Source organism: Phyllopteryx taeniolatus, chromosome 20 (assembly GCF_024500385.1).
Source record: "Phyllopteryx taeniolatus isolate TA_2022b chromosome 20, UOR_Ptae_1.2, whole genome shotgun sequence".
Taxonomy (NCBI): domain Eukaryota; kingdom Metazoa; phylum Chordata; class Actinopteri; order Syngnathiformes; family Syngnathidae; genus Phyllopteryx; species Phyllopteryx taeniolatus.
This window is the reverse complement of record NC_084521.1, coordinates 12184390-12210403: the sequence shown is the minus strand read 5'-3', so window position 1 is coordinate 12210403 and position 26014 is coordinate 12184390. Positions and strand designations below refer to the sequence as shown.

Below are 26014 nucleotides of genomic sequence, written 5' to 3'. Positions count from 1 at the left end.
TCTTTGCGCTTTGTTATTGATTTTTTTTTCTTCTTTATTATTGTTTTTCTGTGTTGGCCGTGGTTTGTGGACGAGTTTAGATGCAAAACAAACAAGTGAGTGACACAGAGAGAGAGAGAGAGAGAGAGAGAAATGCTGATTTACGGTAATCCCATTATCTAGACTGGGACCTCAACAGACAGAAGGGACCAAAATAAACTCGGGCAATTTAATTTGGACCCAAATGGGTGCACTTAAAATGACCTAATACAACCTTCTAATCATATATGGTTGATTATATTAAGATGATGAAAATGTTACAATTTCTAACCCAACGGGAAACACTGAAGCTTTTTTGGTAGTGACTGATGTTAATGACGACTGATCTGGTGATGACTCCAAAAGAAGGGCAGCGCTCAGAGGGAATTATTCGAGTTAGAGCAATTCATTGCGTCAGTCCCTTGTTTGTTGATGTGAGAGTCAGACAACACCGGAGTCTCCCAGGATTCTTCGAGCCACAAAAGAGGCTCTAAAAAGGGAGGAGAACATCAGCGGGTCAGTTGACAGCAGCCTGAACACGACTCTGCCATCTTCACAAGGTTAAAGAAGTTAGTGGCTGCTCCTGTGCCATCTCCGGCCGCTCCGCCAGCTAAGGTAAGCCTTGGATGCCTTTCACTGCCTTTGAAAGATATTTTGAAATGTGGTCCTAAACATCTTTGTCTTGCCTTTCCATTTGGGGTGCGACCATTACATTTTCGGCAATACTTTACAAAGAGCAGCTGTTTTCCCATATGCACTGCTTCACTGAACTGCTAACATTCCCAGCGATGGGGGGGAGACTAAACTGGGTTGATTTTGTGTCAGCAGTTTCCTGAAAAGAAGAAAGAGACCACCCAACGAAAGGAGCATGCAAAGCAAGAGGAGAAAAGGAAAGAGGAACCAACAAAAGGAGAGAACAAAAAAGATGAGGAAAAGAAAGAGGAAGAAACCAAGAAAGAACAGCCAAAGCCAGGTGAAGGACGAGTTGATCAAACTTGACTTGAAATATTATACTAAACATTAACTTAATTCAAACCCCATGAAATTAAAAGATACATTGTATTTATTTGTAATATTTCATTACATTTTCTATCATGACTTTTTTATATTTTTTTATATTTACAAAGAATAATGCAGAGGAGAGAGATTTTATCTTGTGAAAGAGTAATGGTAATGTTGTTGGTTCACCTGCTGGTCAAAGGAATGAGTTTTTTGGTCTGGCGTTTTTTGTTTTGTTTTTTGTTTTATTCAGTTCCTGCCTCAGCTGCTCCAGCAGCTCTTGTAGATCCTGTCAGTCCAGAGGGAGCAGGAAGCTAAGAATTTGTAAATAATGCTTGTCCTCCAATGAGGTCAGATCAATTTAATTCTGGATGTATGCTCATGCCCCCATGAAAACAATTGTCAAGTCACTAATTGCCAAGTCATGAAATAATGCATGCAAGTAAAAGCATTGGTGTGACTACAAATGAAAGTGTTGTTGTAGTCCAGCAGCAACTCGTATGGCAAACTAGCTGTACTTGACCTATCAACCCAGCTTAATGCTTAATGACTTCTAATGGCTTAATCTGCACAATGTGCACATGCACTGACAAATTAAAGGGAATGTGGTTTTCAACCGACTACACACAGCACAGTCCTGATAGTTCTAATTCTGCCTTTTTTTGTGATCCCACTGGTTGAAATACAACATCGGTTAAAATTTCAACAAATTGACTCTCCTGCCAAATTTTTGCCCACTGAAGAAAGACTTCTACTCAAGGCCACAAAACACATTTGTGTGTGTGTGTGCGTGTGTTTGTGTGTGTGGGTGTGTGTGTGTAATTATCAGCATTGCATTATGAGCATTTCGAGGATAAACTGAAACCCCTGGTGCCAGTTTTATTGGCCCTTCCACCTCAAAACAAAGAAATACAAAAAAAATGTTCACTAGAAAACACATCACTCTTCTAGATCAAGGGTGTCAAACTGTAGGATTATTAGCTTTGAGGTGCTTTTGACCAAGAATAGTCAATCATTATCATTAAATTTTTCTTTAATGCAGAAGATAAAATAATCTTTTGTCACCTTTCAATCATATTCTCAGTGAAGAGAATCCAGCATCACCTCCTCCACCTCCTGTTGTTTACTTCCGTTACACAGACGACACTCTCAGTTGGTTGGTCATGACGATGAGGGAGAGAACAGAGACGCTCAAAGAGAAAGTAATTGAGGCAAATGCCAGCAGCGCTCCAGAAATCAGCCCGCCTGTCAGTAAGTATGGACAAAAACAATCAACACATAAATACACAGGGGGCTTCAATGTCACTGAACTCACCGCTGCTCTGCCTCCTCAGCTCCCATTCTGAAGGAGGAGGAATACCACAGACTGAAGGAAGAGGAGCAGATAGCAAAAGAAGAATCGGAAAAGAAGAAAGCAGAGGAGGCGGCCAAAAAGGTAGAGGAGAAGAAAAAGAAGGATGAGGACAAAAGGCTAGAGGCAGAGAAAAAAGCAGAAGAGGAGAGAATGGCAGAGGAGGCCAGGAAGAAAGACAAGCTGCTCTTAGATAACATCTTTTCCTGCTTGGACACCCTCTTCCGACCTATAGGAGAAAAGATGGATACTGTGCTGGGATCACATCATAGACCCCTTCACTGGTGAGTGAGAACAAAATACAGTTAGTCCAATATTCTCCTGTTGGAGCCAACTCTGCAAGTCTGTTCTTATACGCCTGGCTTACACAGATTCTCCCATCCGGACTTCTGACACACTCCATGGTGTGTAAACTGGAAACTTGTGCACGCTTGTGTCGAAATCCATTCAGAAAATATGCCGTAGCACACGTTAAATATGAAAAAACCTTCCATAGCACGGGTTTCGTAGCCATTGAGACATGCATACCATTCCATCTAACATGCTATACTTTGAAGGAGAGCATGTGTTTTTTTTATTCTGTATGAAATAAACCCAATAAAAGTAACTTTATCAAAATACTGTGCTTAGAACTGAACAAATGTTTAGAGGTCGAGCAATAAAAAAGGGATAGATCAGGGGTGCCCAAGCTTCCTTGCGACACGGTGCAGGCGAGTCACTTTAACGTATTTGACAACACACATTGAAGCAAATAGAAACAAATAATTCAAAATATACAGTAACTCGCCATTGTGTGATTATGATATTAGTTTTTGTCATAGTGAGCCCTGCGCAAATGGTAAATGGACTGCACTTACAGTATATAGCGCTTTATCTACACCATCACAGTGCCCAAAGCGTTTGACAAAGCCTCACATTCACCCACTCACACACACATTCATACACTAATGTGCGACTGCTGGCATGCAAGGCGCTGTCAGGCCCACTGGGAGCAAATTAGGGTTCACTGTCTTCCCCAAGGACACTTCGACATGCGGACAGTCGTAACCGGGATTCGAACCAGTGACCGAAACGACCCACTCTACCTACAGCCGTGCAGGTGTCGTAGCCATTGAGATATGCACACCACTCTGTCTAACATGCTCCATTTTCAAGGAGCATTTTTTTTAAATTCTGTATAAAATAAACCCAATAAAAGTAATGTTCTCAAAATACTGTGCTTATAACGGAACAAATGTTTAGAGGTCTATCAAGGTCTATTAAAAAAACCATCAAGCAGCATCTGTGAAGCAGAAAATCTCGCAGGTGAAAAAACGCAGCTGGCGCCAATATTTTTTGCAAATAAATATGATATGTTGACACTCGGCTAATGGCGGAATGTGGTAGGGACACATTACGGTCATTGGGCGGTGGGTGAGTGTAGGACCAACGCCGTAGGTAAGCGTTATGGGCAAGGTGTGTCCTGCACTGTCAGCTGTCGCCGGGCTGTTGCCAGGCAGTTAACGGAATCAAAACGTGCATTATGATTCACAGCCTCTAGAGTGCGGAAAAGAGAAAGTGCTTAACTCCACAGGAAAATGGCAAGATTTGACTGGAAGCGCCCACATTCTAGGGTTGCTCCACCCACTGTGCTAATCTGGCATGAGGGTGCATAAAGGAACAAGAGTATGTGCGTAGCCAGAAAAGCGCGCAGCTGCGTGCATTTTCCAACTTCCGACAATATGGCCCTAAGTGAACCAAGAAATGCAGTGAATTTGACATAAAAGGGTCTTTGTCTCCTCAGATCGCCGTGACATCGCTTGGTTGGCCATCGTAACTGTGGCATACAACTACAATCTTTGGTTTCGCTCCACCCGCTTGGCCTTCCCCTTCCATAATGACACGGCAAACCGATACTGGATAGTTTTTGACATTCTGAGTGACCTGGTGAATGTTGTGGACATTATGGTTTGGCAGCCTCGGCTTCACTTTGTCGAAGCTGGCGATATTATTGTGAGTCAAATTATAGTAAGGATGATGTGATATGAAAACAATTTTTTTTTTTAAATGAGTACATTTCCACCTTGCAGAAAGACAGGGCCATGACAAGGGAACATTATCGGAAATCACCTCGATTTCAGGTTAGTATTAAGTGAAGGAAAGCTCTTGAATCGCAGAAATGTTTCTTGTCTTTTCTACTTGCTTCTCGTCTTCTCTTAGTTGCGGGTCTACAATGGAACGGGGACAGCGTACATGCTCTTCATTGACGCATGCAATGAAGTGTGGTGATGTAGCTCTCCATTGGCCTGTCAAGACACTGAGATCAACTCTGTCCATGGTGCTGAAAATGATAGGAAGAGTAACTACTCCAGTAGTAGTAGTACTCCCAGATTCGAAAGACATGCATGAGGTTAACTGAAGTCTCTAAATTGTCCATAGGTGTGAATGTGAGTGTGAATGACTGTTTGTCTATTTGTGCCCTGCAATTAGCTGATGACTTGTCCAGAGCGAACCAGCCTCTTGGCCAAAGTTAGCTAAGCTAGGCTCCAGCTCACCCCCGACCCTACCAAGGACAACTGATATCGAAAATAAATGGATGGATGAATTATTTATATTATACATGGTAATACGTTGTACACTTGTAAATCTTTAATGCAATCTTCAATGCCATACTAATTTCCTCTGTTTGTCTTCTACAGGTACATACGGTGCCTTTTTTTTTTTCCAGATGCTTCTTCATAACATTCTTCATCTTTCCGAGTCATAGATGAGAAATGACATTGGAGCAGCAACGACAGCGACAAATCTATTGTTTATTTTCCTGGAGATTTTGTTGTGAAGAAAGTGAGTACATTTACTTGGTACTCTGCAGCATCTCCAAACAGGCTACCTATGACGATAGTAACCAGAAAGAGGCCAACAATAGTAAAGCCGAGACTGCGTTGTCCTAAATCAGATGTTGTGCTCTCGCTTCAGGGTGACATCGGTAAAGAGATGTGTGTCATCAAAAGCGGAGCGGTGCAGGTAGTGGGAGGACCTGATAACAGTATTGTGTTTGTCACACTTAAGGCTGGCTTTTTTTTTACAATTTGTCATGTAATTCTTGATCCTTGATGTATTTTGACAAAAACATGTCATAGAAATACTTTTTATATTGTAAGGGGAAAAAATGTATTCTTGAAACTTGTGTTTACACCTCATTAAAATTTTAGATCAATTAAGCGACAATTGGCTCCATATTTTCTTTATATCTGTCTGCTGCAGTCTGCCAAAGCTGGAGGGAACAGACAGACTGCAAATGTAAAAACCTATGGCTTTGCTAACCTCTTTGTTTTGGAGAAAGATTTGTTTGATATCCTGGTGCACTACCCTGAGTCTCAGAAGGTTCTGGCCAGGAAGGGAAGGTAAGTCATGCCTGAAATGACCGACAATCATTTTACATAAGGAGCCTGGCTGATTTTTTTTTTTTGTAACTGTTCAAAGCTTATTGTCATGGTGGAAGTTTGTTTGCGTATACACTACGTATTTACTATTGTAGAGTATTATGTATGTTCTCTGTGTTTCTGATTATTAGGATGTAAATATTTATTTTTGTGTGCATTTGTCTTAAGGAAACTGACAAAGGCCAAAGCTCCCACAGGTGTTAAAGATGTGGAAAGGCCAAAAGGTCTGACTACTTTTGGTCCAAAACCACCAACACCAAAGATAATGAAAGCATTTGCCAACTTGCACAAACTCAAGGTAGCTCACCCAGTATAATCATTTATAAAGTAGTTGTAATAGTCATGAGGGTCAAATCCAGGTCTTTAGTATTTGGTCAGTGAAGATTTTAGTAAATGATCTAGGAGCAGAAGGGCAGATGTCACTGTATGTCACGTGTGGTTTTGTCTTCACAGAAACAACCAGAGAACCAGTGGGAATAGGTTCAACCGACTGTGGACCGGTATCAACTGATCATGGACAATTATTAACACATTTTATTTATTTATTTATTTTTTATGTGTCTATTTTGTGAATTGCACTTGAATATGCCTATAAAATAATGTGACTGTGTTGATTGAAGACTCTAAATTGCCCGTAGGTGTGAATGTGTGCGCGAATGGTTGTTTGTTCCTATGTGCCCTGCAATTGGCTGGCGACCGGTTCAGGGTGTACCCCGCCTCGCTCCCGAAGATAGCTGGGATAGGCTCCAGCAGCCCGCAACCCTAGTGAGGAGAAGCGGATAAAGAAAATGGATGGATGGATTGATGTATTTTTAAAAATGTATGACAATAGTTAAAAGTGGCCCAAGCAGGCCCTTCTTTGTGTTTTTACATAGCACCTACATGTTGGACTCACACTAATATACAGAAATGTAATAAGGTGTAAGTACAATATAGAGTAAAGGTACCAATGACAGGAAAGGTTTGTTTTTGCATCATTTTTTTCAAATAAACATCTGAGCAGCATATAAGCATTGCACATATTGCAAAAATGTCCACAGTATTGAGCAAAATAAACACAGTATTTTGGAGAGAAAAAAAAAGCACACAAAAATAAACTAAAAAAACTGTGAGCAGCTTCCTGTTGCCATGAACAAAACTGCAATTGGACATTTTTCTCTCAATATACAGACAGCAATATGCTAACATGGACCCGCTGTGTTTGTAAAAAAAATTGCTGAAGATTTGGGTCTTTTGACTCTTTCCCGTTGCGTTGCATTGATGGCTTTATTTTTCAAAAAATGTTCTGCATAGTCTGCGTGCTAATTGTGCAGCTTCCAGTAGATGATCTCTCTGTCCTCTCCGCCTGTGATCACTGTGGCACAGAGCTCATTCATCCACATGGCTGTGACTGGACCTGAGCACACACAAACCAAGAGAGAAAGAGGCAGATACACACACAATGGAGACAACACACAGAGGGATTCACAGACACACACACAAATACACAGAGACATACACACAAATACACAGAGACATACAAAGAGACACAAACACATGGAGACGCAGCGAGATGCACAAGACAAATGCACACAGAGCCACACACAAAGAGACATAAACACACAAAAAGACAAAAACGAGAGAGACTCATAAACATGTATACACACAGGTTATTGTTACCAACATTTTTTCCATTTTCTCATCGGTATACCATATAAAGGCTGATTAATCGGCCGACATTAGCCCGTTTCAAATTGGCAAAAAATGGCAGATTTTTTTTAACACATTACAATATGAGAACAAGATAATGACATTGAAACAAACCAACAAAGAAAAAGGCCAAAATTGGCCGATTTTTACCAATTTTTTTTCCCTTGCTGTAAAATTAAATACTAATGGATAAGGTATTATAAAACAGTAAAATGTTATCCCTATAATTCACATCTTTATTGCTGTTGGTGTTAATGGACCAAAAAAAGTTATTATATCCATTATAGATTTTTTTTTTTTTTTAATTAATCGCCCAATTCAATCGTCAGAATTTTATTTTGCCAAATACCAGAATCGGCCTCAAAAAATCCATACGGGTCAGGCCATACCATATATTACTATTTATTTCACTCCAGCATGTCACTGGCATAACCACTAGAGTGTGTGCGTGTCTATGTGTGTGTGCGTGCATGTTTGTGTGTTGCACCTGAATGTGCCGAGATCCTGGAGGTGACTGTGCTGCTCATCAAGTCCCACAGCAGGAGGTCACCTGACTGGCCCCCGCACAGCACAGAGTTTCCATCCCACCAGAAACACCTGATATATACAACCCAAATGAGGAAGATTTCATTTGAGAATCATTTCTGCTCCGTAGTCAAGATTACGTCACCTGAGCTCCTCCTCCGATTTCACAGAGGAGATCACCATTCCCGTCTGAACGTCGGTCACCTTCATGAAGGAGTCGGCGCCAATGCTGAGGACATGTCGACTATCTGAATAGAACAAACCACTTCAGTGTTCACTGTCAGTTGTTTACTTTCTGTCTGGTTAAAAGTACAAAGTTAAGGTGCGGAGCCCATTAAGAATATACAGTACAATAGCCACCATCACTGCCAGGTTAAACACTTTATATCAGCTGATTGAAATTAGACATCAAGTTCCTACACTTTTCACTTGACTTGACTTCACTTAATCATCAAACATTTCCAGAAAAATGGCATTCAATTGCCAATTTGTCATCATGAGGACCATGAGACATTTCTCTGATGCTAATCTCCCAAAACAGGTAGAAATTGATTGCATTAGATTATCCAGTAGGGCAGAACATCAGGTATGATCCAGTACAAGAGCTGTATTCTATTATCAGATTTTCCTCAGTTTTGTTTAACACCGTCAGAAGTTTTGTGCTATCAACACGCCTCTCAAAATGACGCAGTGATGTTGTACACCACTAAAAACTACAACCACATCGATTCTGCTATAGGTTTTTGACACAGTTTTTGTATTGGCGCTCATTATAGTTGTATAGGTTATGTGATGAACATACAGAATCAATACAGTGACTTTCTGCCGAAACCTATCCTCCATTTTTTGCTGAAAAACTCACCTATATAATAACAGTATTGCTTTGACGCCTTTGGTTGGTATTAAGAAACCATATTGAAGTGAGTTGAAGAGCTTCAATTAGACATAAGTAGTGCTTTGGCACCATCTTGTGGCACATATACGCAATTGCAAACCTTTAAGTGTGTTTGTGTGTGTGTTGTATTACTCCCGGATTTTTGCTATTCTTGGAAGGGCTCGGACCATATCAGTCCCGTCACTGCGCTTTTATCCATCCATCCATTTTCTGTATCGCTTATCCTCACCAGGGTCTATCCCAGCTATCGTCGGGCGAGAGGCAGGGTACACCCTGAATTGGTCGCCAGCCAATCGCAGGGCACATATAAACAAACACCCATTTGCACTCACATTCACAACTATGAGCAATTTAGAGCCTTCAATCAACCTACCAAGCCATGTTTTGGGGATGTGGGAGGAAACCGGAGTACCTGGAGAAAACCCACGCAGGCATGGGGAGAACATGCAAACTCCACACAGGCAGGCCCGGGATTTGAACCCCAGTCCTCAGAACTGTGAGGCAGATGTGCTCTGTACTTTTTGATATCAGTTATTTTATCTCAGTTCCATAAGAATAACCCAACTCACCTGGACTGAACGACACACAGTGGACAGTGGCAGCGTGGCAGTCGACTTGCTGCAGGGTGCCGTAGGTGTCTGTGTCCCAGATGGTGACGGCCCCGTCTTTACATCCTGACACTAGCAGAGTCCCCGGTGGATTCAGTCCAATAGCATTCACCTGAATTTTGGACAGTGAAGTCACTAATATTACAGGAGTAATGCAAGATTATTCGTTGTTAAAACCTTTGTATTTCAAGGTCCCTTGGTATTACATGACATCCATCAGCCAAAACATTACAAACTAACATGTGTATGTAAGTTATTGATTTACCGGTAATTGGAATTGATTGATTATTATGTTTTTAGCCATGACTATATGAGTAAACTGAGTTACGATCTTGGTCAACTTTTAAGTCCATGTACCACTATATTTGTCATGTGATGATTATTATATGGCCAACGCACCCCAGCATCATGCTCCAATTCAGCCAGCAGCTCAAATTGTGATCTCTTGTGACCGCACAAAACATCAGGATCACACTGCCACACCTGAGACGTGAACAACAACGTTAGCACTCTCCACTGCTCTCACCTTTCTGATGAGGGAATACCGCATGTGTATCTATCTATTTTTGCACCTTGACAGTTGAGTCCCAAGACGCCGTGTATAGCTTGTCGTTGGACCAAAGCACTTTACTGACTGCGTCGTCATGACCCATCAGCGTGTCCTGTCGCCTCCCATAAGGGATGGAATAGAAGTAACTTCATGACAGAAAAGCGAAGGTCAGAAGAAGACACAAATGCATCTACAGTACAACATACTGCACTTAATATATTATACATACACATTATTGTCCCACGAGGAACAGACCACGATTTGACCATCTGCCAGCATCAGGCATGATGACAAAGCCTAAAAGACATTTGAGAGACTTGATCTGGATTTACACTGCAGGTACTAAAATCCAATTTAATGCTAGTCTGTTTCCATGTAAATTTCAAGTGATCCATATCCGATGAGTTTACACTTACAGAACACATGAAATAACATGCATGCGAAGATGTCTGACTAAGGTAAAGACAAAAGCATCAAGGACAAAGAGAGTACTTGTAGATGGAGGATAAGATGGATGTCAAGGATGTCAAATAAATGCTCCATCAGCTTTTAGTTTTGTAGTGCGCTACTAGTATGCAATTACACAGTACTAGTGCTCGACTACATGCAACTAGTAGGTCATTTCTGTAACATGTATGATATTTCTGCACACTAAGACGACAATTTGGGCATACTAGTAGGTAGGACAATTACAGTGCCGTGAAAAAGTATTGGCCCCCTTCTCAAATTCTTTTCAAATTATATTTTTGCATAGATTCTCCACTTTAATGTTTAAGATCATAAAATAATGTAAATATCAGACAACTATAAACCAAGTGAAGGTAAAATGCTGTTTTTAAATGATCATTTCACTTAAGGAAAAAAATATATATATTCAAAGTCACGTGGCGCTGTGTAAAACAAAAGTAATTAACCCCCTTGTTAAATCACAAATTAATTGTGGCTAATCATAACTTTTGGTTAATTTTCACTGATCAGAGCCAAGCCTGATTACCACCAGACCTATTCAATCAAGAAATCACTTAAACAGAATCTGTCTTGACAAAATCAAGTCGGAAAAAAAGATCTAAAAACGCTGCAACAAAATGACACAATCCAAAGAAATTGCAGAACAGTCAAGAAATAATAGTAATTGACATCTACCAGTCTGGAAAAGGTTACAAAAGACACTTCTAAAGCTTTAGGACTCCAGCGAACCATAGGGAGAGCCACTATCCCCATATGGAGAAAACACAGAACAGTGGTGAACCTTCCCAGGAGTGGCCAGCCGACAAAGATTACCCTCATAGAACAGCAATGACTCATCCAGGAGGCCACAAAGGAACTCAGGACAACTTTGAAAGAACTGCAGTCCCTCCCTTGCCTCACTTAAGGTCAGTGTTCAAGACACAACAATAAGGAACAAGACTGGGCAAAAATGGCATCCCTCAGAGAGTTCCAAGGCGAAAACCACTGCTGACCAAAAAGAACATATAGGTCTGCCTTACTTTTGCAAAAAAAAAAAAACATCTGAATGATTCTCAAGACTTTTGGGAGAATATTATATGGACTGACAAGATGAAAATTGAGATTTTTGGAAGCTGTGTGTCTCGTTACATCTGGTGTAACTGCAGCACAGCATTTCAGAAAAAGAACATCATTCCAATAGTCAAACATGGTGGTGGTCGTGTAATGGTCTTGGGCTGCTCCAAGCTTTCTCCTCTTTAACAGAATATCCTGAAGGACAATGTTCAGCCATCAGTTTGTGACCCAAGTTGAAGAGCACAAAATATAAAAATAAAAGAATTTTAAAATTAAAAAAAAAAAAAAAAAAAAGTCTTTGTATCATCAAACATGAGCATAATTGACAAAATGGTGACAAGAAATCCCTTAATTTCCTCTTGGATTTCCTGAAGTTCATGACCATCTCTTAGCAGGGGCTTTCATATGAGATATGAATTGATGATTTTTGATCTTGCTACTCATGAACAATGGCCTTTGTTGCCTGCCACCAAACACTAAGCTGAGCCCAACTGTCTCTGGTCCTACTTTATGGCCACCAATTTTAAAGACAAAAATACAAACATATATTCTACAGGTCTTTGCTTGGTCATTAGCCTTCCACTCCACAAAGTTCTGCAGAAATTGGTTTCGACATTTATTTATTTTTTGCACATTTCAGTTAAAAATGAAAATAAAAGCGGAACAACTTTGGCAGAGGTAAGGGTGCGCTACCTACCATATTGGAGAAAGACATGCTCCTCTGAAAGTCCTTTAACTCTTTGGAGAACATCTTTAGCGTTGAGTCTAAAACATGATCAAGCAAAAATCAACATAGAGTACAGGCTTATTGACATATGTTGCTTGTACCTTGGGATGTGCTGAAAACAGAAGCACCATCTCGGGTCACAGTGATGGCAGTTATTGCCCTATGTATTCATTACAACGTTACTAACAAAAAACACCACTGAAGTATTGCCAGTGTTTATGTAGTTCAACTACACAATGTTCTGATCTCACATACTCCTTATGGATCTTGTGTCTGGAGGCCGGTGTCAGACGGCTCATGTTTGACCACGCCAACTTTCGGCTCTCCTCTGTCAAGTCCTCAAAGGAGGAGTCCTCGTTCAGAGAGCCTGGAAGCACACATTTTAAGTGGTGGCATGCAACAGAGATGCAAATATTCAGTAATGTATTGGTAGCCTATGGCCTGATCATCCCCAAAACTACAAGAGTGCTAAAGAGCTTTCAATGATACAATTAGAGAGTTTAGGCCTAATTAAAAAGTGTTTTTCCCTCCCCCACTCACATTACTACTTATTTGACACATCTACATCAGACGTATTGGACATCCTTTAAATGCAGTAGTATTCTTGCTTGCACAAACATAAGCAAGACAATGACAATGGTGGCTGGTGGAGAGGTGAATTTCCACCTGGGGTCAGTTCACTGATGGGTGAGGTGAGGCTGAGGCTCCTGGTGATGTTCTGCGATCTTGCCGTGATCCTCTGAGGATGAGGAGTGGTGAAGAGTTGTGTCGGGGTCTGACCAAACTCTAGTATTTGTGTCAGCATGGCCACCCTCTGGTCAGGGTCCTTGATACTTCGCAAACACACAATGTGGCGGGGTAAGCGCAAGTTAAGTTTGCAACTGCACAGCGCTTCACTTTTTTCACAATTTTGTTATGTTTATAAAGTTGACACTTTATACAGTCTTATTCAAAATTGTATTCAATTTATTTTTTCCCCTCAAAATTATACAAATGACGCAATATAATAATGTGAAATAATGTTGTTTTTGATTTTTTTTTAGATTTTTGCAAATTTACTTAAAATAAAAAAAGCATTAACTCACATGAAAAAAGTTTCACAGCATTTACCATTAAGCTCAAAATTTAGCTCAGTATGTACAATGCGCTGCAGTATGCATAATATTATGTTTATATATTATTTCGTAAATTATTGTTGTCACTCCACTGCTGATTTTAAAATAGCTGGTTTTGTATGATTGGCAGTTTCTATACATCTAGCTATTATTGATACAAAACTTAATTTATTTCAGTAGTTCAATTCTGAAAGTGAAATGTATGTATCATATACATATCGTGAAATATTTCATTTCTTGAAACTTGGATGATGATAGCATAAAGGGCAAATGAAAACCCCAAATTCACCAAGAAATTATTATATTACATGAAGAATCAATCAAATGTATTTTTGACATTGAAATTAGATAGAAATTGGCTTTCTGTACAGTATTTTCCTGTCTTTTGTGGATCTGTATTGGGTTCACTGTTTGAAATGAACTACACTATTGAATAACATCTTTATGTACAGTTATAATCTGCACATATAGTATTTATTCTTCCAATACAGTTGCTATATATGCTGCTGCTGCTCTATTTGTCTCATTGCCCGATGCTTTCCCTTTTTTGTAACTCATGCATACTTGGTTTCTTACCTGTCACAGTCGATGCCACCTTCATAGGTCAGTGGGTGAAAGACTGAGAGAAGATGACAACACTTAGCTTCTACCGCCTTTTACTGGATTCGATGAGGATTTATTTTACCGTTATGGGCTTCGACTGCTTCTGTCCCTCTCTGCTTGAACCCAAATACCAAGTCGATCCACTCATGCAGGTACTCTGATACATACTGACTCTCCAGCGCCATCTTGTGCTTCTGCAGGAAATCCCTAGCATCTGGAGTGGAGAATGCAGAAATTTGCCGTCCTGAAGCTCATATTATCGTGGATCTCAAATGTCTTAAACGTACCACAAGGATTGACGATTCAGCAGCTATCATCAAGGACACGCAAGTGTTTTTGTCCTCGCTCAATGATTTATACAAAATTAGGCTTCTATAGTTACTTCAAAGACATAATCAGCATATCATATTTTGGAGTCTTAGTATATGTAGCAATAGTTAATTCAGGTATAACATACTTGCACTGCTTGATTGTCGATTGATTGTGATTAACACCCAGAATTTCATAACATCAAATAACAAGAAGCATTTCAGTGATGATACAGTACATATATTTGGTCATTATACTAATGAATAATGACACTTGATCAAATATATTATAGACATGTTTCTTTGCAACCGCCTTGCAACCAGTCCAGGGCGTACCCCGCCCTCACCAAAAGTCAGCTGGAATATGCTGCAGCTAACGCATCCATGTAATGAGGACAAGCGCTCTAGCAAAATGGATAAATTATGTTGTCATATATTTTGTAATTTACCAGTACCATGGAAAAAAATGCATTTTTTACAAATGGGGAAGCGAACAGAACAAATATTAAAACAAACTATTGTCTTAATGTGGTAAAGACCTCTACTACAGCACAGAGTGATATTATATGTCATAGCAAATGTAATGGAACCAACCTTTTTTGCAAGGGAAAAACTATGAGGTGAGGCATTTAATTGAGATTAGGCTTCAAAGATGTAAGAGGATCCAAATAAGTAAACAAAATTGACCCACTGTAACTCGAACATGAGCAGGTAGGGCGGTATCCACAGGGGGGAAAGACGTCAGGGTGCACATCTGTCATCACATGTCCACAGGAAGTTACCTGAGGCCCAGGGTGGGAGCTGGACATCGCCGACAAAGCTGCCGTTCTGCCGTCGGCCCAGATCAAGATGCAGATGGTTTTCCAAGAAGCTGGAGTCGTCCCCATAGAACTCCGGAATTATCTGAGTGATAAAAAGACAATAATTATTACAACCATCAACTGAAACCACAGATGATAAACCATTCAATAAACTATGCTCTATAAATTAGTCGCAGCATCATCAGTTTGATGCTCTGAATTGGTTTGTACCAGACGCAAACACAATCAGAGGAACAACATCAGCAAGCTATACAGCATTAACATTAGAATTAAAAACAATATTTAAAGCAGAAGTCACCAACATGGGGCCCACGCGTACCAGGTAGCCCCCAAGCACCACAAGTCGCTCGAGGGCCTGTTCTAACAACAGTTTACCAGTGATGGGACATTGGGATTTCCTGGGAATGTTGTGGAAGTGATCATTTGAAAATGAAAACACTTGCAAAGTGTTGCATATTGACAGTTATCTCCTTACCTAATCAAATCATTGTTGATAATGATTCTTAGAAGTTATTAACATGATTGATGTCTTCATATGAATGAATACCATTAATTATTAATAACATAATTAAAAGGCAATTTGAGGAATTGTGTTACTTCAGACGTGTATCACACTGGTCGCCGTTCACATTAATCTGTAGCCAAGAAGAAGCTCTCAGTTTCAAAAAGTTTGGTGATCCCTGGCTTGAAGTGTCATTGCAGCTGAGCAAAATAAACATTATACCTCTTTAAAGTCTGTCGCCCCCTCTAAGCAGTTTTTCCATGTTTCGCCTATGCTGCAAGAGAGAAATGCATAGTTCATACCAACAACACAAACACGTTAACATTGAGAGATTAAATGCTTGTGTAGTTCCCCTTTAGCTAATTCCCAGTTACACACAAAAGGTCAGTTTGGATTGCAGTTATAATACAATCAAAACAAAGACAGGATCAATACCACAGAGCCTTAAATTATATTAACCAAAAAAAAATATTCAGGTCAAGGCATGTTATATCATGTTGTAATCATGGCAAAATAATTTACCTGTTGAACATACGATCTGCATGGTCAAAGCGGCCATTCTGCAGACACAACATGTGTTCTGGAGCTGTGCAGAAGGGAACCAAAACACACGATAATACATTGAGCACCTGCTGCGTATCCTGAGATTTATACACAACGTGAGGTTAGTGACTTACCGACTCTGACCAGGTAGAAAAGGATGTAGCCGGGAGACGAGTAGTGGCTGCCGTACATGAAGCGAGGCTCGGGCATGCCTCTAAAGCGACACTGAGAAAGAGAGGTTGGATCAGAACTTACTTTTTTTGTGACCTGTGTACTTCACTGTCATTCTACACAATTGAAAACTACACTTGCAATTATAAAAATGGTCCTAAACAAATGGTTCCTTGACAAGCATCATCGCTGTACAAAAGATAAACCTCTTGTACAGCATTAGATCTCATTTGATTCCGCAGGGGAGTGGATCTCACCAGCAGCCGGTCCAGTCGCTCTTTGTTTAACGCTCCAACAGGTTTGCTGAGGTCCCTGAATGTGGCTGCGTTTGTCATATCTGAAAGACAAGAGGGAGGATATCAATTCATTCTGTACATACTGTGTCTTTAATATGAGTGCCAGTAATGATATTGAAACTACGAATGCTCTACCGGGAGAAGCTCATCCATGCTTTTATCTCAAGTAGACTTGACTATTGTAATGGTCTTCTGACTGGACTGCCTAACAAGAGCATTAAACAGCTGCAGCTCATTCAGAATGCTGCGGCTCGGGTTCTGACCAGAACAAAGAGGTCAGAGCATATTACTCCAACTCTAAAGTCTTTACACTGGCTTCCAGTCAGCGTTAGAATAGATTTTAAAGTTCTGCTACTGGTTTATAAATCACAAAACGGTTTAAGTCCTGAATACATGAATGAAATGCTAATGGAATATGCACCCAGTAGGGCTCTGAAATCGACAGACTCAGGTCAATAGTGGAGCACAGAGACCAAAGCAAACAAGGTGAAGCAGCATTTAGCTATTATGTTGCATACAAATGGAATAAGTTGCCAACAGAAGTGATGTCAGCCCCAAGTGTGCATGTTTTTAAGTCCAGGTTAAAAACTCTCTTTTTTCCCCAAACTTTTTTCTCCCATGCTTTCTACAGCATTTCCACTTTTAAATGATATTTCTTGCACTGATGCTGTTTTAATTGTATTTATTTTTTTTTTAATTATTTTTTCTCTTTGTTTTAAATGTTTATAAGATGTGTTTTTCTTTGTTTCTAAATGCTTTTAATCATGTATAGCACATTGAGTTACCTTGTGTATGAAATGCGCTATATAAATAAATTTGCTTTGCCTTACAACATCTACACTGTATATGTTCTCACCGCACACACTAGATATACTTTCGCAACAGGTGAGCTCTTTCTTTGTAATACATTTAAAATAGTTCTAGTTAATAGTTTGTACGTCTCAGGAATCAATTTAAGTCTTGATAATTTTTTTGCAACGTGGAAAAGTGGAAGCGTAAAGAGTTAGTATAATTCCTATATCCTCATAAGTGGGTTTCATTTTAAAATGTAATACTATATTTTCAGTTCCTAAATCCTGTTACTAGGTTTTGTGCCTTTATATACTGCGATAAAGTGTACCAAATTTCACATTTTCCTTAATGTTTTGTAAAAGGACAATGAATTAAATATAAAGCTGTTCCTAATATACAGTACATTCATCAATTTTCATTAAAACAAAAGAGGAAAACCACTAACTTATTGTTATTTATATAAATTACGCAAAACAGCGATTAGGCTTTGTGCAGTCCCTGAACTACAGTAGATTAAGTTTGACAGCCCTGGTCTTTTGTGTATATTGCTGTGACTTATACGTGCCATCAACTCACCCAGTTGTGTACTTGTGTAGTCGGCAATGATCCAAGGGAAGACGGGGTACTGGGAGAGGTCGTTGCAGCTACGGTCAGCTAGGTTGTTGAGATGGAGGAGATACTGGTAGTTACTCAGGTGGCCGCGCTGCCACTGCAGCATGTAACTCTCTGCTGTGTGCTCTGTCATGTGGTTCTCTGGGGGGGGGACAAAGAGCACTCATGAATGTACTTGATACCAAGGTATAGAAAAATTGTACTAATAATAATTTTGAATAAAACTGATTCTTACACAATTCATTTGAATTACACATATCATTGTACCGGAAAGACCCTTCAAATAAACCATATTGTCATGCACAAATAAGCCACTGGCCAAAGGTGTTAAGAGATAAAATACATGTTAGAGAAACACTGACACTACCCAAATCTGGATTTTAATATACACACCGACGATATTAATTATGGCGGCACAATCAAATCCAGATCCAATCCAAAAACTATTCTGCCTACAAAGATTGCAATGCTAACCTTCCATGATTAAAATGGTTGCCCCTCTCATATGACAAAATAAGGTAACCCAAATATTAGAAACACCTCTTTGTATGATACAGTGTAGTTCTCCACCACTGCAAAGTAGTACCACAATAATAAATATATTTATATTTAGGTGACATAAGTATCAAGAAAGTTTTTTCTATTTAATATTTTTTTTTCTTTATTTCACCCTACTTTCCAATATCTTGTAATTCCCAATTTCAGGACAGGTCTGGTTCATTGAACTCACAGCTTCTGTGAAATTAGTCCTAATTAGGGTGATGTGTCCAAACAGTTTGGTGTTTATTTCAAAAGCAGAAAAATGTAGAAACAATATTAACTTGCACATCCTTTTCTTAAACACAATGCTAGCCATAACACTAGTCACCTGCCACCCTCCGATGAACCAAGCACATACATTTATAATTTGTGTCGTCTTTGCCTCTAGGAGGAGCGGGGGCACCAAAACTGAGAACATCAATATACAGAAAGCGTTAACACAAAAGCTAAATGCGGCTGCTACGGATTCAAGGTTTCGTCATTTTATGACGGAGTTCTGTAACTACAGTAAATATTTGTGTGAAAAACACTTCTAGGTCATATACAGTGGGTACGGTAAGTATTCAGACCCCCTTAAATTTTTCACTCTTGTTTATATTGCAGCCATTTGCTAAAATCATTTAAGTTAATTTCTCCCTCATTAATGTACACACAGCACACCATATTGACAGAAAAAAAATTGAATTGTTGAATTTTTTGCAGATTTATTAAAAAAGAAAAACTGAAATACCACACAGCCACAAGTATTCAGACCCTTTGCTGTGACTCGGGTACTGTCCACTTCTTCTGATCATCCTTGAGATGGTTCTACCCCTTCTTTGGACTTGACTAGGAAAGCCACACCCCTGCCTATATAAGACCTTACAACTCACAGTGCATGTCAGAGCAAATGAGAATCATGAGGTCAAAGGAACTGCCTGAAGAGCTCAGAGACAGAATTGTGGCAAGGCACAGATCTGGCCATGGTTACAAAAACAATTCTGCTGCACTTAAGGTTCCTAAGAGCACAGTGGCCTGCATAATCCTGAAATGGAACACGTTTGGGATGATCAGAACCCTTCCCAGAGCTGGCCGTCCGGCCAAACTGAGCAAGAGCCTTGGTGAGAGAGGTAAAGAAGAACCCAAAGATCACTGTGGCTGAGCTCCAGAGATGCAGTCGGGAGATGGGAGAAAGTTCCAGAAAGTCAACCATCACTGCAGCCCTCCACCAGTCGGAGCTTTATGGCAAAGTGGCCCGACGGAAGCCTCTCCTCAGTGCAAGACACATGAAAGCCCGCTTGGAGTTTGCTAAAAAAATAAAATAAAAAAAACCTGAAGGACTCCAAGATGGTGAGAAATAAGATTCTCAGGTCTAATGACACCAAGATAGAACTTTCTGGCCTTCATTAGAAGCGGTATGTGTGGAGAAAGCCAGGCACTGCTCATCACCTGTCCAATACAGTCCCAACAGTGAAGCATGGTGGTGCCAGCATCATGCTGTGGATGTGTTTTTCAGCTGCAGGGACAGGACGACTGGTTGCAATCGAAGGAAAGATGAATGCGGCCAAGTACAGGGATATACTGGACGAAAACCTTCTCCAGAGTGCTCAGGAACTCAGACTGGGCCGAAGGTTCACCTTCCAACAAGACAATGACCCTAAGCACACAGCTAAAATAACGACGGAGTGGCTTCAGAACAACTCCGTGACTGTTCTTGAATGGCCCAGCCAGAGCCCTGACTTTAACCCAATTAAGCATCTCTGGAGAGACCTGAAAATGGCTGTCCACCAGAGTCTTCAATCAACCTACCACGCATGTTGTTGAGATGTGGGAGGAAATCGGAGTGCCCGGACAAAACCCACGCAGGCACGGGGAGAACATCCAAACTCCACATAGGCGGGGCCGGAATTTGAACCCCGGTCCTCAGAACTGTGAGGCAGATGTGCTAACCAGTTGTTCACCGTGCCGCCTCTTTTTTAATAAATCTGCACAAATTTAAGCAATTCTGGGGTTTTTTCTGTCAATATGGCTGCTGCAATATAACAAAGAGTGAAAAATTTAAGGGGGCCTGAATACTTCGCGTACCGACTGTATACAAAACAACAAGTACCACCTAAATGAGGCATGTCTGGTACTGTGCAAAGACATATTCTTACGCTGCTAGGGAAACTTGTTCACTGTAAATCTATATTGTTTGTTATGTATAGGATTTGTCATTATAGTACTACAGTGACACCAATGACCGGCAACAATTCCTCGTGTGTTTGAATTTATGGGGTGAATAAAGAATAGAAATCAGATTCATATTCTATTGTGTCTAGTGAGAGAATTGCGATAACAGCTGAAGATATTTTTTTTTGTACAGCATTGAATTTACTCACCCAGGAATGTGGCAATGAAATAATAAATTTCATCTCTGTCTGCCGTGTTGTAAAACTTGAGATAGATGTCCGAGCAGAAGTCATTCTCAGAACAGAACACTTCGAGCCCCTGCATGAGAGGATAGACACGTTAATGTAAACATTGTTTGTCCAGCAAACAGGAGTGCTTGAACTCAGAACAGTTGTACTTACCAAGGCTCTGAGGCCATGTCGTCTTTTGTAGATCCGCCTGACTTTATGCAGTTTGATCTGAATGACCTGCTCCTGAAGTGAGAGAGGAATGACATCATTCTTGAGTTGCACTGTACTGCAGACTATAAGTACCCACGTTTTATCATATCAAACAGCTCACCGGATATCCATTGAGTGGCTGAAAGTAGAGATTCTCATTCGTAATGCAGACGTGGCCGGGATTGGACACCAGAGGTAGGACCATTTCCACCGCACACTCCATATGAGGCTTCTCAGCAACACTCTGAAAGCTTTACATTGCACAACCAGCACTATTGTAGCATCAAACAAATGGATCATACACTCATGTTCTTGTTGCATATTCTTTCTCAGCATGCATGACACATACCAGTACTTGTCAAAGGATGTCCTTGCCAGTCGGGATTGAAGATTGGCTGTAATCTACACAAAAAAACAAAAACAAAAAAACACACACAAAAGGAAATGTGTATTTGGAATGTGTGACAATTAACCCTTAAACCAACATCAGTCTGTATGAAATCACCATGGCAGTCTGGTCACCAAGCTTTTCCAGACAGGACGCTCGATGCAGCTGAAAAATACAAACAAGCATATGGTAGAGATAGTCAAACATTCAAATGCGTACGGCTAAATTTACAGTACTTTCCAAATATCCCAGAATGTCCTACATACTTGATGTAACGTTTGAACGACATCTTCTGTTTTACACCACACTTCCAGCTGAAAGTTCACAGTTTTTGTCCCCTTTCAATTGAAGCAAATACATGTAGTTACTCACACAAAATTAAGCATTTTGACAGTGTGATGATGAATATAAAGCCTGTGCTCGTTTTGTATCAATTATGAAATCAGCCTTAGCAAGACCTTCCCTGGACTTGAAAACAAAAAAAAACTCTTCATTAGGTGCACCTGCACAATTGACCCAATACAAGAACTGCATCAAAATCACCCTTTACAAAGACAACAATGCAAATGTATTGGTTCATCTTTACACAACTATTTTTACCTTCTCTATAAAAAACAAAACAACAACATACAAACACCTCTCAGTATGATCTACAACCACCATAATAAACCATAATAATGGTAAATTAAAATTTCTGTTAATCAAAATTGATCATTATTAACCTTGTAAAGGCAGTTTGTAGATCAATGCAGCTCTTGTGTGCAAGGAAAAGTGTACCTAATTGTGGACTGTAAAGATATTTGTGCACAGGCACACTTGTCTTGAGGTTGTACATAAATCGATCGTCACAGCAAAAAACGCAAAAAGCACACTGATAGCCGACAGCATGTTCACACCAGACTCACTCTCTCGTTTCTGTAAGGTGAAATGATGCAGTTTTCTTTGATGTAAATAACCTGCAATAAAAAGGGATCAATGTTTACCTTTTAGGACAAGAAAAAAAAAAGGAAGGCCTGAATGATTGGGACATTGGAATGCATACATCTTGAGTCAGTCATATCGTTGAGAAAATAACCTCACCTGATCACATAGAATTGAAATGCTAGATGGTTTGGGTCTACATAGGAAACAAAAATATATAAATGAGTAGAAATGACAAAAAATATATATGTATATCATGTTAATAAATATATTATTCTTTGTCTTCTTTTTAGGATTACATGATAATCTTGTGACACTATTCCCAATGAATTGTATATAGTTGTGTCAAATATGGTTAGAAGGAACTGAACCAGTTTGACAAACTAAACAAACAATGCGGGAGCAAAACGGAAGAGAGACATACACTGTATACGCATAACATACTCACTCATTAAACGGGTTGGTCTCTTTTGCTACAAACTCAATCTGCTTACAGTCTCGGAGTGAAATCTGCAGGTATAGAAAATAAAATGTATAATTATATACTGTATGTATATAAACAATATATACACAATACATTATACACACAGGCAGGCAGACAGACAGCTGTCAAACGCATGATATAAAATTTTAAAAACACAAACCTTTAAAATTGGCTCTGTAAAATCTTCTGGGTCAAAAATGACTGATCTAGAACAGACCTTAAAGGAGCCTCGGATTTTTCTGGTTGGGAAATAGTTGACACATTTTAGTTTAATACGATATTGACAAAGACTGGAAAAAAAGCATGATGCAAAATAATAATAATAATAATAATGATAATTAAAAAAAACAAAAAAAACGTACATCATAATCATGGCTGGAGAGAAACCAGGAAAGATGATCAAAATGTGATTTATTTTAGCCAATACGTTTAGCATTTCAAGCTTATGGTCCAAATCTCAGCTCTGACCTTCCTATGTGGCATTTGCATGTTCTCCCCCTGCTTGGATGTGTTTTATTAAGCGGTGTACTCTGGCTTCCTCGCACATTAGAACAACATGCATATAGGGTTCATTGGAGACTAACTCGTCCATTGATGTGAATGTGAGTTTGAATGCTTGGTTGATATGTGCCCCTGTGATTGGCTGACAACCATTCCAGGTTGCTCAAAATCAGCTGGGATAGGCTCCAGCTAAACTGCAACTGTAATGAGGATAAGCAGTAAAGAAATAAAAATTTGCTATTTTGGCTTTTGGCGTACCAGGAGGGTACATCCTGCAAAAAAAAAAACAACAACAAAAAAAACTTTTGCATATAACTGACACTGTCTAAATGACTGAGCTCTAAAAGGAAATTAATAAAATAGCTTACTTGACTAACAAGTTTAATATACATCAATATCAATCATCTTACCATATATGTATTGAAATGTTCTTATAGATGTGAGCAGTACAGACAAACTGGATCCATTGCAACATGCTATAATATCACAGAGGTATTATTATACAATTTATCACACTGCGAGAGTGTGTGTGTGTGTTTGCCTTTTTCCAGCTTGTTCGCTTCACTCTGTGTATGACATCTTATTCAACTTTTCCCATTTCAGATACAGACCACACCGACTGACAATCTTTCTGGATCACACACCTTCTCATCTGCCAAGCAGCTGTATCGCATGCTTTGTGTTTGACAATAAAACCTCATCATATACTGTAGATAATAGATGACTGAGTTAGATTACGTTTAAACAGCTGCTCAACATTGTGCAAATGTAAGTTGATCTGTTTGTCCACAAGGAGGTTCCCGGATTAAAATAATACAGCAGCACCAACGCCAGCGATGGGAGATAGTGATAGTGATGGTAAAGAATATGTGTAAATTACCTCTTCTTGGCTGAGCTTCTTGTCACATTGTATGCAGTGTGCTGTTCAAAATAATATTCTTCCAGATCCAATAACAAGAGAGAAAATCTAGAAGATTTTGCAATAAATAAATACATAGATTACACAGGGCTTGAGTCATCGGGGAAGACACTTCAAAATGAGCAGACGTTTAATTGCCTGACTGTAAATGGATCATCCTCTCAACGCTCTCCAGTTACCCCACTCGATTTAGCCAGGACTTGTCAGGATAATTACAGCAGAGCAATTAAATATCAATAGTTGTATTTGTTATCAAAAGGTGGGTAGTGTGTCATACTGGATCCTCTGGTTGGATAGCTTTTGATGAAGCATGAAATGATGAAGCAATGACAATTTTTTTATTTGAACTGTTACGGGAATAGTATTTTTTCATGAGTCAAGCCATTTTTCTCTGCCCTGGTTGTTTTTCTGCTAGTGCTTCCTTCGTCCGGAAACAAATGATTTCATTATTTGTTTGAATATGCATACACTTAAATCAACTATACACAAATTGATTAAACATTTACATGGGCTATTGTAGTAAGTTTTAGTTAAAAAAATAATAACATTCCTCTTGATTGAAAGTCCATAAAAGTATATTCATTAATTAGAATCTGAATAAAAAGCATTACTTTCATTGCAAAAACATTTGCATGGAATCGAGTAGCAGTTTTAACAGTGCACAGCTTGTATTGCTTAAAATGCAATCAAATAATTGTCACACTTCATTTCCATTCAACCAATAATCCATTTTCAAAATCTACATGTTAAAACCTATCATTGTTACACAGGTTTGTGGTAGCATCACACAATCTAATAACACCAAGAGCCGGATCACTTTGCACTAGCATACAAACGGGATATATATATATATTTTTATTATTATTATTGTGTTTGTAGTGGTGTAGAACTGTAATGGATTATACTCATCAAAATGTCAGCGCCCTTTCGCAATTCAATTCTGTATGGTTCAATAACTATATATATATATATATATATATGCACGTATATATATATATATAAAGTTGTTTTGTTGTCATTCTTTTTTTTTTTTTTTTTTTTTGATAGGTGGAGTGTATCGAATGTCGTTTTATTGAGCGTCAGCATCCTGCAGCAAAGTCAAGTGTGAGAGGATGGCGTAATACACAATAACCTTTTGCAGTAAATGCTGTCAAAGCAAACACTACATTTCCCGTCACCCCCCGCGGTCTTCGTCTTCAAGAGACCAGTCTACTTCCACATATTCCTCATACATGTTAATGTTAGCGGCACAAGAACGTCCAGCGTCTCTCATTAGCTAATTGGCCCAGTACGACTTTGTTCTTACATGGATTCGCACATTCGAGAACCCGCGGGAGGACCGCTGCAGCACACACAGTGGCACGGCGCAATGCTAAAACAGTGGGGGGCACCGACCTTTCCTTAGTTCGCTCTTTAGTCTTCAAAAATGCCATGACTGTCACCTCTGTACCATTCTTGTGTGACACCGACCGAAGCAGCTCAGTCACACGCCTGTAAACAAGGAAACTTCCCCGACACCACGTGACCCCCTTCACAAGCGATCTATGGCTAATATAGAACATCCTATCGCACTTTTTCCGAAATACTTTTTTTTTTTTTTTT

General features: G+C 39.5%; 2 protein-coding genes across 3 annotated transcripts; one reads left to right on the top strand and one right to left on the bottom strand.

Moving 5' to 3' along the window:
- The first annotated feature begins 353 nt into the window (after positions 1-353).
- LOC133470558 (cyclic nucleotide-gated cation channel beta-3-like) lies at positions 354-6750 on the top strand. Its single transcript, XM_061759042.1, is given in 14 exon segments — positions 354-413; positions 847-1002; positions 1271-1299; positions 2102-2268; positions 2352-2632; positions 2634-2652; positions 4152-4360; positions 4438-4488; positions 4568-4632; positions 5137-5191; positions 5324-5435; positions 5595-5751; positions 5959-6088; positions 6244-6750. Coding segments are annotated over 14 exon segments (1518 nt in total). The 3' UTR covers positions 6271-6750.
- On the bottom strand, positions 6584-25989 carry nsmaf (neutral sphingomyelinase (N-SMase) activation associated factor). 2 transcript variants are annotated; one of them, XM_061757725.1, is made up of 31 exons: positions 25808-25989; positions 24374-24460; positions 23153-23231; positions 22957-23018; positions 22668-22704; positions 22493-22543; positions 21854-21925; positions 21705-21752; positions 21549-21601; positions 21321-21450; positions 21161-21232; positions 20969-21077; positions 18033-18209; positions 16626-16705; positions 16332-16422; positions 16177-16240; positions 15877-15928; positions 15114-15234; positions 14106-14237; positions 13997-14039; positions 12972-13138; positions 12561-12672; positions 12407-12465; positions 12276-12343; positions 10287-10354; positions 10080-10203; positions 9907-9990; positions 9469-9619; positions 8150-8252; positions 7967-8076; positions 6584-7186 (listed from the first exon to the last, which is right to left on the bottom strand). In XM_061757725.1, the coding sequence occupies exons 1-31, from the start codon at positions 25972-25974 to the stop codon at positions 7092-7094; spliced, it is 2868 nt and encodes a 955-aa protein (XP_061613709.1). In that variant the 5' UTR covers positions 25975-25989; the 3' UTR covers positions 6584-7091. The 2 variants fall into 2 exon arrangements, with proteins under 2 accessions (XP_061613709.1, XP_061613710.1); XM_061757726.1 differs by lacking the exon at positions 25808-25989 and adding an exon at positions 25719-25783.
- Positions 25990-26014: the final 25 nt, after the last annotated feature.

What these genes read in the sequence shown, in the direction of transcription:
- nsmaf (XM_061757725.1), bottom strand. Translation starts at nt 25,974, where the DNA reads ATGTTCTATATTAGCCATAGATCGCTTGTGAAGGGGGTCACGTGGTGT. An exon ending in TTTCTACCTGGTCAGAGTCG is followed by an intron (nt 16,241 to 16,331) that starts GTAAGTCACTAA and finishes CCTTCTGCACAG; the next exon opens with CTCCAGAACACATGTTGTGT. An exon ending in AGACACAAGATCCATAAGGA is followed by an intron (nt 12,466 to 12,560) that starts GTATGTGAGATC and finishes ATGAATACATAG; the next exon opens with GGCAATAACTGCCATCACTG.